The sequence below is a fragment of the Rhinolophus hipposideros genome, assembly GCF_964194185.1.
Source record: "Rhinolophus hipposideros genome assembly, chromosome: 15".
Taxonomy (NCBI): Eukaryota; Metazoa; Chordata; class Mammalia; order Chiroptera; family Rhinolophidae; genus Rhinolophus; species Rhinolophus hipposideros.
The window spans coordinates 32,626,127-32,643,839 of record NC_138061.1 but is presented as its reverse complement, the minus strand read 5'-3'; the positions used below and the strand labels follow the sequence as shown (position 1 = coordinate 32,643,839).

Below are 17,713 nucleotides of genomic sequence, written 5' to 3'. Positions count from 1 at the left end.
TGTGGAATTATTCTTAGTTTTTGCTGTACGGGATGACTACCTGTTGAATGATTTGCGCTTGCGTTGAAATCTGTATTTATCATCCATGTCAGTCTAATTTACATCTTTCACAGAAGGACCTTTGCTAAATGTTGTAGCAAAAATTGGCTATATGTTGATCATGTATGTTTCTTTTTTCTACATGCATAGGTAAACTACATTTCCAGCCTTCCTTCCAAATAGGTGTGTCCGCATAACTGTTCTAACCAACAAAATATGAGCACTCCAGATGTGCACCATTTCTAGGTCTAGCCCTTAAGTTATCCCACGTGCTCTCCTCCATTGTCTTTCTCATCTGCCACTTTGATGCAGATGAGCACAGTGACTCTGAAAACCACCTGACAAAGTTGGCAGAGTCAAAAGATGGAGGCCTCTGGGTCTCTGAATCAATCACATCTTTGATGAAAGGTACCTAGCAATCATAAACACCTGTTTGGGCTTTATGTGAGCAAGAAATTAACTTCTGTTATATTTACCCCATTAAAATTTTTGATTGTGTTTGTTACAAATGCTAATGTTACAAATAACAAGGGTCATTCAAGATCACATCATTAGCATGTTTCAGAGCCAAAGTTTGAATCTAGGTCTTTCAAAGTCCAAATTGCTCCCACTATGCTAATCTTATTGACAATTTATAAAATTATCCATGTTAATGACAAAGACCTTATTTCAACCTAAATTGTCTTTAGTTCTAACCCTACCATGTTTTGAGTTTATCTGCAAGAAGTCTTCTTCCATCTGTAAAAAATCTCAGGTGTCTGCCCAGTACCAAACTTCCCCACCTCCATCACCTGGCCTCTAGTTCCTGCCCAGGATTGAAGCACAAAATGCAGTACCAAGTCAGAGTTTCTCAAGTGTGTTCTGGGGAACCATTTCTTTGGGATATTAGTTGGTTTGATGTCCAAATAAAATATTCCATGGTCAAGTACATTTGAGAAATTCCAAATTAAATGAAGTGAGAAGGCATTTATAGGAATGTCTTCTAATACGATAATATGCCCTCACACTCTCCAAAATATGGGTAAAGTCAGTAGATTTTGCAAACTTATTTGATGACAAAGCCACTTCCCAAAGAGTATCTCAAGGGACTGGTGTTCCATTAAACACATTTTGGGAAACACAAACCTAAGTAAACTGGGTCATACCCATTACTATTGGTACTTGAAGTTAGGTCTAGAACATCTTGGAAGTTAGCCCCTTTGTCTAAGGAGACTTTGGTTCTGGTTGTGGCTTTCTGCATGTATTGCCTCTTCCTGACAGCTGACAAATGATTATTCCATGACCTTTGTCTGGTTTGGCCCACAAATCCTTTGTCCTCTGGCTCTCTTTAAGACTTAACAATAGATTGCATTTTGTAGACTCAAACCTGCCAGCCTTTGTCTGTTTTGTTGCTGTCCTACCTTGACAAAATACAAATGTTCCCTTCATTAGTTGAGTGTGTGTATTTCAGTATTAATTCCTGATTCAATCAAACACCCCAAATAAAGGGTGGGTGTTAGGTAGTGTTAGTGACATAAAGAGACAACACTTACTGGTCTAGTTAAATATCAATACCAATAAAATACAGTGGAGTTATATAGTATATGGACATTTATATTATGTGGATTCAACTAGATACACTTAGCATCCTGGCCCCAGAGTGAGAAAAAATATTTTAAATACAAGGCAGTTAGATTTCTTGTTAGGGAAATTACTAGAGTAGGGTTAGGGAATGCCATTACATTCAAGTTCCATAATTTGAAACTTGCATAATCCAAGATTAATTTTCCATAAAACCGACACAGGAATGCAGGTATTTCTTTGCTGTCTGAAGTGGCCCCACCATGAGCTGTAGCAAAAACATGGTTTCCAATTTTCCTGGCCCTCCAGCTTTAAAATCCTGTGACTGTTAGTATATACAAAGTATATGTTTTTGTATTTCTATTATTTTAAATGCTGCCAATCATGTGAGAATTTATTAATATTTTTATGTTGCACTCTTTCAGTTCTGCATGACTCTGATTTTATAAATTGCTCCTGCATTGTGTAGCATGTGTGCTTTCACCTCCCAACTCATTCCATTTGTACAGAGAATTTGATCTGTTAGGAGGTATGACTGCTATTTTTTTCTTTCCTGTGTGCCTTTCACAGGAGAAAATATCACTCTGCCCCATAAATGCAAACCAGCTATTTCATCTCGCTTCACCCAAAGAAAATGAAATCTATTAAATGTTGGAAAAATACTGAATTTACTGAAAGTTGTGTCAGTCTCCAAAATGTCATGTAGCTTCAAGGGATTTTCAAAGATATTTTGAATATACCGATTCCTCTCTTTATAGGAAAACTTTAGAATTTTACCTCTCACAAATGATGCGACTCTACTTGAAGATAATAGGCATTCTTTGTTGCCAACTCAGCGTCCCTTACTCCTTTCTTTCTTCCTAATGAAAAATCCAGTTTTATTCAGGTATCTGCCCCTCATAGGGCTAAAGAGAAGATTATCCTAATACCAGTTCCAGAAGTAGACCTTTGTTTGTCTCAGGTCATCATGGTAGCCCTATCCCCCTTGCCAGCGATTAATTTCAGACAGGTCAAGTAATGAAATTCTAAGCTATGAGATACAAGATGTAATTGGTTCAGTGATTTCTGGAAAGATTTCCTTTATTCTTAGAAAGGGACAGAGACAGTAATAGTCCTTCTCCTTCCTAAACATCTTGTTGGGTCTGGATGTGACTCCAACAGTTACTTACATCTTTCTACCAGTCCTCGGAGGATGTCAACATCAAGAGTGGAAGAGAGCAGAGAAAAATAAATTCTAGATCCTTGAAAATATTGCTCAGTTCTCTAATCAACCAATCCTGAAGTCTCCCTAACTTCTTCCTCTTAGATAATGTATCAGTCAGCTTGGGCTACCATAACAAAATACCATAGATTGGGTGGCTTAAATACTAAAAATTTATTTGTCTCAGTCCAAGATTAAAGTACCAAATGATTTGATAAGGACTCTTCCTGGCTTGCAGATAGCTCACCTTCTTACCTTCTCATTATCTTCACATGGCCTTTTTTTGGTGTGTATACAAGGATGGAGAGAAACCTCTCTCACTCTCTTCCTCATTTTATAAGGAATCCTATTGGATTAAGATCCCATCCTATAACCTCATTTAACCTTAATTACCTCCTAAAAGCCCAAATATAATCACATTGGGGGTTAGGGCTTCGATGTATAAATTGGGAAGGGGGGGAGAGTCAATTCAGTCCATAGCAGATAATATAACAAATGTCCTTATGATGTTTAAACAAGTTTAAATTATTTTTTCTGTTACATATTACTGAATACATACTAACAGATATCATGTCTTATGAAACAATACACAAAGGAGAATGTCTAATTCATGACATACAATATGATAAGATCAAGGGCTATTTTTCTTTCCTTAGAACAAAGCAGTTATAGAGTTAAAAATGGTTAGTCTATTGCTGTTATAGGGCATTTCATGAACTGCTGATTGTACATATACGTGGTATCATGTTAACATAAACAGTCCAGCCCTTAGGGAGTTTTAAGTTATAAAAGAAACATTTTTCTAAGATCACATGCTCTGATATAAAACCATACTCCAACCCAGTTCTATCATTATAAAGTTCTGGCAAGCCACGAGACATTAGTTGGTGATTTTATCAAGCAAGACTTCAAACTAATGGCTCGATTAGACCATCACTATACCATAAAACACCATAACAAATTGAAACGATGATTCCTTTCAAGAATTTAGTCATTTTAGAATATTACAGTTTATTCCATGAAAAGCAATATCTCAAGGATCACCCCAATCTTACAAATAAGAATACACTTTCACCTTTATGTCTAAAATGAATCAGTTATGTTTATTCTTGCAATTCAAGTCTAATTTTTATAACTATCTTCAACAAAAAGGGTTGAGTGTAGATTTTATCCCATTCGAGTAAAGCTTTTAAAAAACATTTCACCTATCATTTTAGTTATATTGTATACAAAATAATTTCACGTAGTATCCCAGAGAAAAATGAAATAAAATTATATTAAAGTGAGGAATTTTCATAACATCGTAAAATTCACCTCTTTTTTTTTTCCTAGCCTGGGAAGCGAAAACAAGAGCAGCATTTACCAAATTTTAAAAACAAAACCAAACAAACTTCACCAACAAACAAATGATGAGATATACATTTGCATATGGATGGATCCATATTAAAGCAACAGAACTTGGGCCATTTTGAAATCTTAAACCTTCTGATACTATTTTCATGAACTCAGTAATACAAACCAGGTGGTGAATCATTTTCTGAAAAACTTTGCTGGTTTCACTGTGTATTTTATTATTGGCCAAATGTGACATTAAATTTTATCCCCTGTGGCTTGGAGTTAAATGCTTGCTCTGTACAGAATGGCAACACTCAATTAAACAGCATTTTTCATGATCTACACCCACCATTGTTACTGTATTTAAGGGAAATAATGGGGGTACTGACCTATATTGCGTTTCTTATTATCAATGGAGATGAAGCGTATGCAGGGATTACTGGTGATGTACTGCCCTGCCCAAGGGACATCAATCTTCGTGCCAGCTTCATAAAAGAGGCCCAGAGCGTAGCGGGAGGAGTAGCTCACCGACTCCAGTTGCTGTCTTTGGTATTCACTAATTACTGTGGAAGAAAAAGTATAGGGCATCAAACTTGAAAATTTCTTTTAGTACATCAAATACAAAACTCCTTTAAACTAGTTCCAACTGTTCCCACCAATTCCATCTCATTTAGGATGGATTTTGAAAGGTAATGTGAAATAGCATCAGCTCTCATTTCTTTTCAGAATGATAACTGACCTAGGCACAATTATTTTTACCAAGCTGAAGGTCCAAACTCTTTAGACTGGCATTCAGTGCTCTCTCAAAATCTGGCACCGCGTTGCTTTTCTAGCTTTACATCCTAGTTTTTATCCTGGGACTGTCTGGCAATGTTATAGATTCTGTATACTGACCACTTACTATGAGACAGGGTCTTTGCCAAACACTTAACACAAGAATTTCACTGTCCTAACAACTGCTGTATAAGGTTGAATATTATTATTCTCATGTGACAGCTGGAGAGACGGATGCGCCATCCCTTCTGGACCTCTTAAATTCTTCCATGTCTGTCATCTTCCTGCCAGTGCCTTGTAACAGTTAAGTTCAGAGACCACACCTAAATCATCTCTGTTATAGGCCTCTACTCTGCTCATTACAGGAATACCAAGGATGACAGTATAAAGGGATAGAAAGGCAAACACAGACACACAACATTAGTTAAAATGTAGGAGGGAAATAATTAACCCATGGAAAAAGACTAGAAGAACAATTAGGCAGGTTCAGGTTCAAATCTTGACTCTGCCATGTACTAGGTCTGTGACATTGGTTAAACTACTTAATTATTCTAATTATAATCCTCTTGTCTGTGTCAGTACTGATACCGGATATATTAGTATGTTGTGAGGGTTTCATGAAATAATGCATAGCACCATGCTTGGCATATAAGTGTGCATTAAATAGGCACTTTTTCTATTATAAAGAGGAAATATTTAGGAAAATGGGACAGTGTGCCATCCTATGATGGAAAAGGAAGAGATTTCCTTCCCTTTGAAATCTCCATCTCCAATCTCCCTACCCTAAAGGGTTTCAGGGAGCTGCATATTCATATATGTACTCATACAGCATTAATAATTTGCAACTTAGAGAAGACCATACGTCTATTCTCAACATTTAGGCAGGCTGGTTCAGAAATGAAACATGAAATTTTTTCATTAAGCTAGTTAAAAATATCCTAATCTAAAACTCTAGGTATAGGCAGACCTCAAGGGATGGGGGCTAACTTTAGCTAAACCTCAGAGAAGTGACTTTAGGAGTTAAAAGAGAAGGCAAGAAAGGTATTCAATGAATTATTTAAGCACAGTAATAATCCTGTACGTTATCGCTGCATATTCTTGGCTACAAAATATTTTTAGAACTAAGACCTCATTTAATCTTTACAAAAGCCCTGCAAGAGAGGTGTTTTTACCATCCTCATTTTACATCCCTAGGAAGCTGAGATTCAGAGCGGTTAAGTAACTTGCTCTAGGTCACACAGCTTCCAAGTCATGAGGTCAAGGTGAAGCCACAGTTCCGGCACTGAAGTCATGTACATGTCCTCATTACTCCATGCTTTTCCCTCCTGATCTGTATATCTGAGCTTCAAAATGAACTTTGGCATTGCTTTCTCCTCTGATGTTAATGGTTAGTTTGCACTCACTTTAAAGTAAAAGCCATCATTCCCTTGAACCATCATTTTCTGCTTATTAAAAGATATTAACTACTTGATGAATGAATGATCTTCTGACATTGGACCCGTTAACACTCAATGTATCTTAGGCTTCATTTTATTATTCCATCCACTTTTAAAGTTACGGCTTGATGTTATGCTTAACTGCTTTCTGAGAGGGAGGAGGTGAAGAAGACTAATACTAGCAGTCGAGCACATATTAGGATCTTATCACTAAGTTTTCCATTTTTTTCAATTAAAAACAAACCAACAAAACTGTGCTGTCAGCTATTTTGTAACTGAAAGGGCCAAAAAGTCTCTCTCTTTTTTTAACCAAAAGTAAAGGGTCAACTAGGTTGACAACCAAACTAGACCTTCCCTTCCCCCCACACTCACATTTGCACATTTAGCTAGTTTTTAGACAAGCTGGCAAATCCTACCGGATAGCCCTTTGAAAAAGTAATTGCTATGTATATAGAAATTAAACTTAAATATCCTTGTCTGCTCTGGGGGTTCTACAATTCATTCTGAGAACAAGGAGGTAAGATTTCTGACTGAAACAATGTTGATTTCTGGACAGACGCATATTTGCTTCCAAAAGATTCGTCTCCTGGGTCTGAAAAGTTTTTCATTGTTGTAGGACCTAACAAAATGGTCTTAATTTTGTTTGAAAAAAAATTTTTATGCAAAATGCCAGAGGGAGCAACCTTAGGTTCCAAATACATATATTTTTGGCAAGAAAAACGATAAGTTCTTTACTGTCATGTATATCATGTAATATCATGTGCCATATACCCAAAAACAAGGCTCATATAAAAACGTCTAATTCCAATACAATGAATCTTTACCTGGTTGCCACTCTAATTGAATTATCAGCCACTAGGATTATACAATCTCTGTAATTATACACACTAGTATATATAATATAGGATATATTTTATTATGACTATAATGTGAGTAAAGTGGCTAAAAATTGTGTACAACAGGATAGTTTATATTCTTACTTCCATCCATTAGAACTGTCCTTACTCCATTCTCCCTATGGCTATGCCTGTGTTTGCATGTAGGTGGCATGTGTGGGTTTGGGGAAGGTGAAGGATAGAGCAAGAAATAGGGTGTGGGGGAGGGAAAAAGAAAAAAAGAAGACAAAGGCTATACTACTGAAAACATCAAATAAGTAATTTGATTTTTTGTTCCCTAATGTAATTTCATTCTTTTAGTTTCCTAACCTAAAAAGAAGGCTAAACATACACATTCTGCCCATTTCCTATGGTTTTTTGGTGATGATCTCATTCATTCATTCATTCATTCATTCATTCATTGCCTACTTTATGCCAGGTATTATTTTAGATGTTAGGGATATAAAGCAGAAAGATAAAATCCCTGCTTTTCTGTAGCTGACACACTGGTATTGGAGAGACCAGTTATAAGTAAATAACCTAGTGGATGGTATGCCCATTGATGATAAGATCTGTAAAGAAAAATAAAGCAGGCTAATTAATGGGATAGAAGTGACAGGTGTGGGTAATGAGACTGGTTTATATAGGCTGTCAGGGGTATATCTCTCTTCTGAGGATTTTATTCTGATTGACATGTGAAGTTACTACTGGTTGTGAGCCAAAGACAGATATGACCCAGCTTCTGTTTTTATCATTCTGGTTACAGTTGAAGACTGCCAAGAGGAGGAGTTAGGGAAAAGAGCTTTGCAGTCGTCTTGGATGGGAGAGAAGCGTAGAGGAGGTCAGGAGTGGTTACATTTTGGATGGAGTGTGTGTGTGTGTGTGTGTGTGTGTGTGTGAGTGTGTGTGTAAATAAATACATTTATATTATATTTTACATATGTGTGCATGGATGTGTATGTCACAGACACATATACATATATAATTATACATAACATAATGTTAATTGAAGTTTAACATACAGAAAAGTATGCCTTGATGAATTTTCATAAAATGAACCCACCCGTGTGATTACCAGGCAGGTTAAGAAACAGATGTTACTAGAACCTCAGAAGCTACCTTCTCCGCCCTTTTCAGGCACTCCCCGCTGAGGATCATGAATAATCGTGAATTCTAACACCATACATTAGTGTAGCCGTTTTAGAATGTCACAGAAACAGAACGATGCAGTATGCACTCTTTGTGGCTGGCTTCTTTCACTCAGTATGATGCTTGTGATATTTATAAATGTTGTTACATGTAGTTGCAGTTAATTGTCAATGCAGGAAAGTACAGCTTGTGTGTATATACTACACTGTATGTATCCATTCTACTGTTGATGAACATTTGGATTGTTTCTAGCTTTCGGCGATCACAAATGTAATGAGAAAAACATCTGTATGTGTTTCTTTTGAGTATATACCCAGAACTGGAATGCCTGGACCATGGGGTTAGCTTATATTCAGCTTTAGTAGATACTGCCCAGTGGTTTTCTAAAGTGATTGTACCACCTGGGAGGACACTTTTGTTACTATCTTCCTTCCTTCACCTTTGCTACTATGTGCCTTTTAATTTGGAATGTAGTGATGTCACACTGTGGTTTTAATGTGCATTCCATGATGACTACTTTTTCTCAATGAAACCTTTCAATGTTTATTTGGATATCCTTTTGTGATTACCTGGTCAAAGTTTTGCTCATTTTTCCTTTGGGTTGTCTATCTGTTTCTTGTTGTTATGTAGGGGTACTTTATATATTCTGTATATGAGTCATATAATAAGAGTAAAAAGCTTTCTCCTCCTTAGTGGTCTGCTTTTTTAGTCTGTTAATCGTATGTTTTGATGAACAATTTTAATTTTAATTTAGTACAATTTGCCATTTTTTTCTTTTATAGTGGGCACACACTTGTGTCCTGTTTCAGAACTCTTTGCCTACTCCAAGAACTTAAAGATATTTTCTTATTTAGTTTTTCCTAAAAGCTTTATTGATTTACCTTGAATAAGGTTTTGGATATATTTCTGAAGAGAAAGCATCCAGGATTCCTGTTGGTTTGGAAAGGTGGTGTGAGGGAAAGAAATCAAATGAGAAATTAACGGGACACTATTTTTCACCCACTCTAGTTAAATAAAAAACAGCTTTATTGTTCTATAATTTTTGAAGTTACAAGATACAAAAAAAAAAAACACCAGATTATAAGCAACTTGAAGGAAGGACTGTGCCTCATGAGCTTTGAGTGTCCAGGTCCCAGGATAATGACTGGTGCAATGTGGGCATTCAATAAATATTAACGAATACATTTCATTTTAGAATATTTGGAAAGTACGCAAAGGCATAAAGAGGCAAAAGCAAAAATAATCACCATATGCTCATTACCCAGAGAAGCAACAACTATTAACATTTTAACATTTTCCCTCTGGTATTTTCTTTACTTTTTTCTTTAAACATGGCTGTGATCATATTGTATACACAATTTTGCATACTTCAATTTTGCTTTCCATATGACAAAAAGCTCATTGTAAACATGATTTTTAATGTCTTTATAAAATTCGATGGAAAGGATGCTATGTAATTTCCATTAATGTTAGACATTTATTTCCTTTTTTTGTCTGTTGTAATGAAAGCTATTATGCTCATCCTTGTGCCTAGATCTTTACCTACATTTTCCATTAATTCCTTAAGACAGAATATTAAAAGTAGAATTACTGTTAAATTGATTTGCACAAAAACTGCACTAATTTATATTTCCCCTAAAAGTGTATGGAAGACCTATTTCATTGTATCTTTGCCAATATTAAGTATTACCTTTTTTTCTTGATAATTCAATAGGAAAAACAGATCTCATTTTGGTTTTAAAATCTATTTCTTTAACTACTGATTAGACTAAATATTCTTCATATGTCTACTAGCTCACATGTATTTTCTCTTTTGGAAACGATCAGTTCATGTCATTTTGCTAATTGATCTATTAGAGTATTCACATTATTAAGTTAAAATGAGTGATGTACTGGTATTATAAAAGTTCCCCATTTATTGTACATTATAAATTTTTTCTATGTGCTGTTTACTTTTTAGTATTGTATATATTATAATATTTATATAGATAATCAGTTGCTTTCTTTCTTTTTTGTACACACTCATGTACCCACCTGCGCACATTCTCTCTCTCTCCCTCTCCCCTTTCTTTCCTCCCTCCCTCCCTTCCTTCCTTTGCTGTTTAAATACTTAGAGATTAAAACTTAATTTGTGCTGATTATTCTTTCTCCCCCAGGTCTACCGCCTGCCCTTCTCTCTTCTCTGTGACCAGAGTGACTGTTCCCTGTAGGCTGAATTCCATAGAACTCTGGTTTTTGGATGGTTTTGGCCAATGAGAGGCATAGGCAAGACGGAAGGAGGCAGAGACTGGAAAACTGATTCCTTGTGCTCTTTCCTGCTTTGCCAGGTGCTGGCAATGCTGAGTTTCTCTATAGTTCGAGTTCCTTTCAGGTGGCTCTTATTCCACGGTTCCAGTTGTTATGGGGCATCAGACACATTGTTTTCTTTTCTCACCCATGTAGACCTAAGAGTAGTTATGGCTTTCTGTTGTTATTGTCTGGAGGTGCCACAATCTCCTTTGGTGGTTGCCTTAACCCTAACCACAGTTCTGTAAATGCCCTTTCATTCAGTTCTTCTGGTAGTTAAAACCTTTTCAACACACACAATCTATTTCTTGGTAGGACCCTGACTGAAACAATATTTAACTATAAAGAAAGCACTCTGAAGCAAAGCATGATACATTCTATTCTTATGAAGTGGTAGACCTCAACCTCTTAAGACCAAATCCTTCGGCCCAGGAGTATTCTGAGTGAGAATATTTTGTGATTATATAGGTCTCTGTTTTCATAAGTAAACAAAGTACTGCTTTCAAACTGTATTTTTATTCATCAGATACTGAATTGGGTGGGGGCGTGGGAGGGGCATGAGAACATGACAGTAAAACAAGTACCTTTTAAGCACTAACATGGCATTCATTATCAATATTGTAGTTAATGGTAAATGGTGCTCACATGGACAATTGGTGCTCAAAGCCTTAATCTCCTTCCAGAAGTTTTGTTGTTTATAGACAATTACAGAGGAATACTAAATTCCTGATTTGCCCCCATATGTGAAGAATTTCAACTCAGTGACAGTTAAAGTTAGGTCAACTTGTGTGATAAGTACTTAAGCTCTGCATCCGAGGACACTGGTGGCCCTTGATTTATTTATTATTGCTTTTATTTTTTTATGTTGAATTCCAAGACTGTCAAGCAAGTTTATGCACCAATTCAACTGCTCACATTAGACCATCCAATTCTGTGGGTACATGAAGCCAATAGTATTTTAGCCAGAAGAGCTTGTTCCTCTTAACTCAAAGTGGCTGTAGAAATAGTGCTGAAAGACCCATTTTCCATAAATAGTTCTCCTCGCAGGCCAGTACAGAGTTTGAACTTTTACCATTCATGAGTCATTTCTTTCGTGTGAAAGCATCACAGCTTCAGTCTTGTTTCACTTCACCTGGAATAAATTGAACGTTCACTAGGACTATAGGTATAGAAGTCATTAAGCCTGGAAGCACAGTTTCGAAAATAGTTTTGGCAAGCAATAAATCTAGAGTTTGTTGGTGACAGACTTCAGCAGTTACATATCTGTGTGGAATTTCCCTGGGGAAATATTTCTCTCATCCTGAGAAGCATCTGAAGTCAGAAAAATTTGGGTTTGAATTCTGGTTCTGACATTTATCTGTGTGACCTTGGTCAAGTTGCTTAATCCCTCCAGGCATTGGTTTTCCTGCAAAATGAGAATAATAATAGTGCCTGCCTCAAAGGATTGTTAAGAAAATTAAATGAGATAATAGCAAGTGCTTAGCACAATGCCTGGCAAATAATAAGTTTTGCAAAACTCTTAACACTATAGTTCTTGACTTTAAAAGCCTTTAGAGTTGTCTGTGTATATTATACTTTATTTTTATGTATGTATGTATGTATTTTTGCATGTGTGTATCAGACTTTAGAAAAAGTTCTCAAAAAATTCTTAGAGGCAACATCCTAACATTCAAGCATATCCGTATATTACTAAATCAAAAATATATCTTTGGCTAGTAAAGTACACTGGATACACTTCACTTTTCAGAGCAGAAGGTAAAAATAAAGTTCCTTTTCTTTCAAATGTAAGGATTATTAAAGATGCCAAAAATTTCAGATAATGATTTTTGGAAAATTAACATAAATTGTAGAATTCTTTAGCTACCTAATTTAGAATGCTGAATGTTCAAAGACTTATCTTTGGAAAGGAATAAAAACCCATCATTACTCTAGTATGCCAGCATTACATTTTCTTAACCTTAAAACCTACCCCAGGATTGTATAAAAACAAAAGTTGCCAAAGAAATGGGTTTTTCTGTATTGTGTTTTGACACTTGATGAAAATATTTTGATAAAAATTTAGGATTAAGCTGATTTTACATTCATGTGTTTAGGGAGAATGCTAATCATTACCTGAATATAAACCTTAACAGGTACATCCTTCTAGTTGCTGTGTATAGCTGTTTTGGGGAAGTCATCAGAACGCGTGAAAAAGCATGGGCATGTTAGAGAAACTAAGTTCATAAGTAGTAAAAGAAGTTTATCCTAATATTTCCCAAATTTTGTGGGACCCTAACAATTAACGCATTAAGTGGCATTAAAAAGGGAAGAAAAGAACATAAAGACACACAAAGTTTCTAAAATATAATAATACTTAATTGATCATGACTTTTGTTTCCAGTAAGGATAAAAATAAGGCATTATTTTAAGTGCAAGTTCATAGGCTTCTGTGTTTAAGCAGGCAGTCCTGCCATACTGGGGGCAGATTTCACGCTAAAATGCCTTCAGTACTATGAAGGCCCAAATTCTTAGTCAAAATGGATCAAAGACCTAAACATAAGACATGAAACAATAAATTGCATAGAAGAAAGCGTAGGTACTAAACTTATGGACCTTGTGTTCAAAGAGGATTTTATGAATTTGACCTCAAAGACAAGGGAAGTAAAAGCTAAAATAAATGAGTGGGATTATGTCAAACTAAAAAGCTTCTGTACAGCAAAAGAAACCATCAACAAAACAAAAAGGCAACCAACTGAATGGGAGAAGATATTTGAAACAATGCCTCCAATTAGGGGCTAATATCCAATATATATAAGGAACTCATACAATTCAACAATAAAAAGACAAACAATCCAATTAAAAAATGGGCAGAGGATATGAAAGAAACTTCTCCCAACAAGACATACAAACGGCCAACAGATATATGAAAAAATGTTCAACTTCACTAGCTGTGAGGGAAATGCAAATAAAAACCATAATGAGATATCACTTCACACCTGTTAGAATGGCTATCATCAACAAGACAAATAATAACAAGTGTTGGACAAATAATAACAAGTGTTGGAGAGGCTGTAGAGAAAAAGGAACCCTCATATACTGTTGGTGGGAATGTAAATTGGTATAGTCAATATGGAAAACAGTATGGAGGTTCCTGAAAAAATTAAGAATAGAATTACCATATGACCCAGCAATCCCTCTCCTGGATATCAACCTAAAAAATCTTTAAAAAATTATATGCAAAGATAAATGTATCCTGATGTTCATTGCAGCTTTATTTACGGTGGCCAAGATATGGAATCAACCAAAGTGTTATACGATGGATCATTGGATAAAGAAGATGTGGGATATACTGGGGGTATACAAGTGAACACTTTGGTCAACATTGCTCAAGCAGTAGTTCTTCGTAATCAGAAGTGTCCGGACACTGATGGTAACAACTTTGAGCACCTCTTGTAATGGCAGAAGTCAAATGTGACTTGTATTCATCTTTTATTATCAGTATATATTGAGTACTACAATTTTAATACAGTTTTCCTTTCTTAAAATGTGTATACATTTTTGGCACCCGCTGTGTACACAATGGAATACTACTCTGCCATGAGAAAAGATGAAATATTGCCATTTGCAAATGGATGGATCTTGAGATTATTATGCTAAGTGAAATAAGTCAGACAGAAAAAGTCAAGAACCATACTCGTACTGTGTTTCCCCAAAAATAAGACCAGGTCTTATATTAATTTTTGCTCCAAAAGACACATTAGGGTTTATGTTCAGTGGATGTCATCCTGAAAAATCATGCTAGGGCTATTTTCCAGTGAGGTCTTATTTTTGGGGAAACACAGTATGACTTCACTCATATGTGGGATATAAAACTGAAGGCTACAAAGGTACAAGACAAACAAATAAAAGCTCATAGACACAGATAACAGTTTAGTGGTTACAAGAGGGTAAGGGAGGATGGTATAAGAAGGTAAAGGAGGTCAAATATATGGTGATAGAAGGATAACTGCCTCTGGGTGGGGAACACAAAATGCTATATATAGATGATGTATTATAGAATTGTACACTTGTAACCTACTCTGTTTCCTTGAAAATAAGACCAGGTCTTACATTAATTTTTGCTCCAAAAGACGCATTAGGGCTTATGTTCAGGGGATGTCATCCTGAAAAATCATGTTAGGGCTCATTTTATGGTTAGGTCTTATTTTCAGAGAAACATGGTATGTAGCTTTGTTGATCATTGTCCCCCCCATAACTTTTAATTAAAAAAAAAATTAGTGCTGTTGCCAGCATTTGTGATGAATCAGGCACCCCCCCTTCCCCCCCACCCCCCCGCCCACCAGCAATCCAGGAGTGATTTCTAATTCCTGATGTCTCCCCATCTCCCTAATCATAAAGAACAATATACAATCTGCCGAGGAAAAAGAACAATATTTTCTCCCTGATCTCTGTTTCTACTGCCTTCTTGCCACTCTGTCCCAGTGGCCTTTGAAAAAGAGTATTTAGCTGTACAATGTGGCTGTGACTGGCTTTTCATAAAGCCTTTTGACTTTCTCCCAATCGTGAAGTGTCTGCTGCTTTATAAACCCACTACCCGTTCTTCTCTTCATCTGGACGGAGGTCCTGCGAAACTAAAATGATAGTCAATTGTTTCTATAGCAACTAGTTCTAACCACAGGATTAGAAAAAAATAAACGTTTTTTAAAGGTACGAGCTGTTTTCTGAAAGAATGTGGGGTTATTTAATTCAAGCATTGTTTACTGTAGGTTCACTATGCGTCTAACACTATGCCAGTCACTATAAAATACCTCTTAACAAAACGCCAGAGTCTAGGATAGATGTTGGGCTGAGACATAAAATAATTTTACCCTGGTTTTTATCAATTATATCCTTCCTAAGCTTCTTTTTGGATTTCAGAATAGAAATGTAGTTGGTTTTCCTGTTCTATTTGCAAACATATACAGTAAGCTTGGAAACCACAATAGTAAAGCTGGAAAACGCTAGCCTTATTTCCATGCACTCTAAACGTTTAGACTATTACGCCATCATTCTTCTTGTAGGAAAAGTGCTGAGTTTCGATGAGAAAGAATATGAAAAGAAAGCATTGTGTGTATTGCTATACGAAATGTCACAGAATATCATACATATTTTACAGCCACTCTTCCCTGCCTATCCACTTAATTACTTCATGGCTATGCCATTCATGAGCAATATAGCCATTCTAAAATGCATAATAATAAAAACTTTATTACATGTCATCTCATATTTTTATACAGATATATATATTTATATGTATGGCTAGAGTAACTATACTGAGGCAATGACTTGGAGAATTAATATTCCAATTCAAAACTTTTATAGTTTTAGGAATCAGAAAACAATGTTTGCAAGGACTCGAAATCTGTGGTATTGAGACAAAAATGTCAGGATCTGGTAGTGTAAGCTCTAGGACACTCAGAAATATGTTCATCTTGTACTTTGCAAATCCACTAGCTTCTTTTCTGTTTACTTAATAACAACTCCCACAATGCTTAGCTAAAGCCAAAGCAAATAAACTGGACTTGGGGAAAAAAACTGTAATGGCACCAGACTTCATTTAATGGAAGGCTACAGCACTTTACGTATTTTAAAATCATTATAATTCCAGAACTAACAAAAATCTCAATTTGATGAAAAGCACATATTTTAAAAATTTACTTTAAGATTTTTATTAAAATATAGCTAACATACAATATTATATTAGTTTCAGGTATATACTATATTTATTCAACATTTATATACCTAAAGAAGTGATCACCATTATAAGTCCAGCAACCATCTGACACTGTACCATGCTATCACAATATTATTGACTATATTCCCTACATTGTACATTATATTCCATGATTTAATTTGTTTCATACCTGGAAATTTGAACCTCTTATTCCCCTTCACCTTCCCCGATTTTTAAACTTTTCAATTACAGTTAACATTCAATATTATTTTATATTAATTTCAGATGTACAGCATAGTAGTTAGCCATTTATATAATTTAAGAAGTGATCCCCCTGACTAGTCTATTACTCACCTGGTACTATACATAGTTATTACCATATTATTGACTATATTTCCTGTGCTTTTCTTTATATCCCCATGACTATTTCATAACTACCAGTTTGTACTTATTAAACCCTTCACCTTTTTCATCCTGCCCTCCAACTCCCTCCGATCTATCATGCCAACAAATCTTGTACCCATCTGACACCATACATAGTTATTACAATATTATTGACTAAATTCTTTATGCTATACCCTACATCACCATAACTACTTTGTAACAATGAATTTGTACTTCTTAATCCTTTTAGCCACTGATAAGGCCTGGTGGGGTATGCAAGTTGGATGAGGCAGGATCTCAGAGTCACTAGAGTGGGAAGAATTGTGGTCAATAGCTAAATGTAGACTCTGGTTTGGTGCCAGTGCTAAGCCTGGAATTATTCAGCAAAAGTCTCAGAGCACACTGTGACCAGCTGTTGCCCTCTTGGGTTCTACAGACTCTGATAGTTTTTCAAGAAAGTATGTAATGCAGGTGGGTCTGGTTGCTCTCGGAGAAAGAGCCTCTGGTGTTGGGCAAGTTGAATAGGGAAGGGCCTCAGGGAGTCAGCAGGGTGGAGCAGTGGAGCTCTTCAGATCAATCAGATTCAGATTTGGCCTGTGGGGAGAAGGCTCAAAACAGAGAAGATGGCACCCACCTGCCGGCTGTCTGGGAATGACCCCACACAGGGAAAATGGTGACTGTCCTCCAGAGCCACACACCTTGGTCCGTCCCCCGTATGTCTCCAATGCCCCCTGAGTTACTGTCCCTTTGCCGGAACCCAAGGTGAGTGCCTCTGAGTGAGTCTGTGAGCAGGTCATTTAACAGGATGTCTGGGTTTCCCACAGCCTTCCATTCCACCCAGATTGTTGGAATCCCCACTTTTTCACAGCCAGATATTGTGGGAGCTCCTCTTCCGAACACCAGTACTCTGGGCTGAGGAGGCCAGTGTGGGGCTGGGGTCTCTTGCTTGTTGGGGGAACCTCCGTGGCCGAAATATCTCTCC

The 17,713-nt window shown here is 36.3% G+C and overlaps 1 protein-coding gene across 3 annotated transcripts in view; it reads right to left on the bottom strand.

The window, feature by feature from the left end:
• RNLS (renalase, FAD dependent amine oxidase) overlaps positions 1-17,713 on the bottom strand; it is a 259,728-nt gene that overhangs the window by 55,032 nt on the left and 186,983 nt on the right. For 2 of the 3 annotated variants that reach the window (XM_081075145.1, XM_081075144.1), the window contains exon 5: positions 4,525-4,698. The exons of the other annotated variant lie outside the window; for it this stretch is intronic. In XM_081075145.1, coding sequence (XP_080931271.1) covers positions 4,525-4,698 — 174 coding nt within the window. The remainder of the gene's footprint in view (positions 1-4,524; positions 4,699-17,713) is intronic. 3 annotated transcript variants of the gene reach the window in all.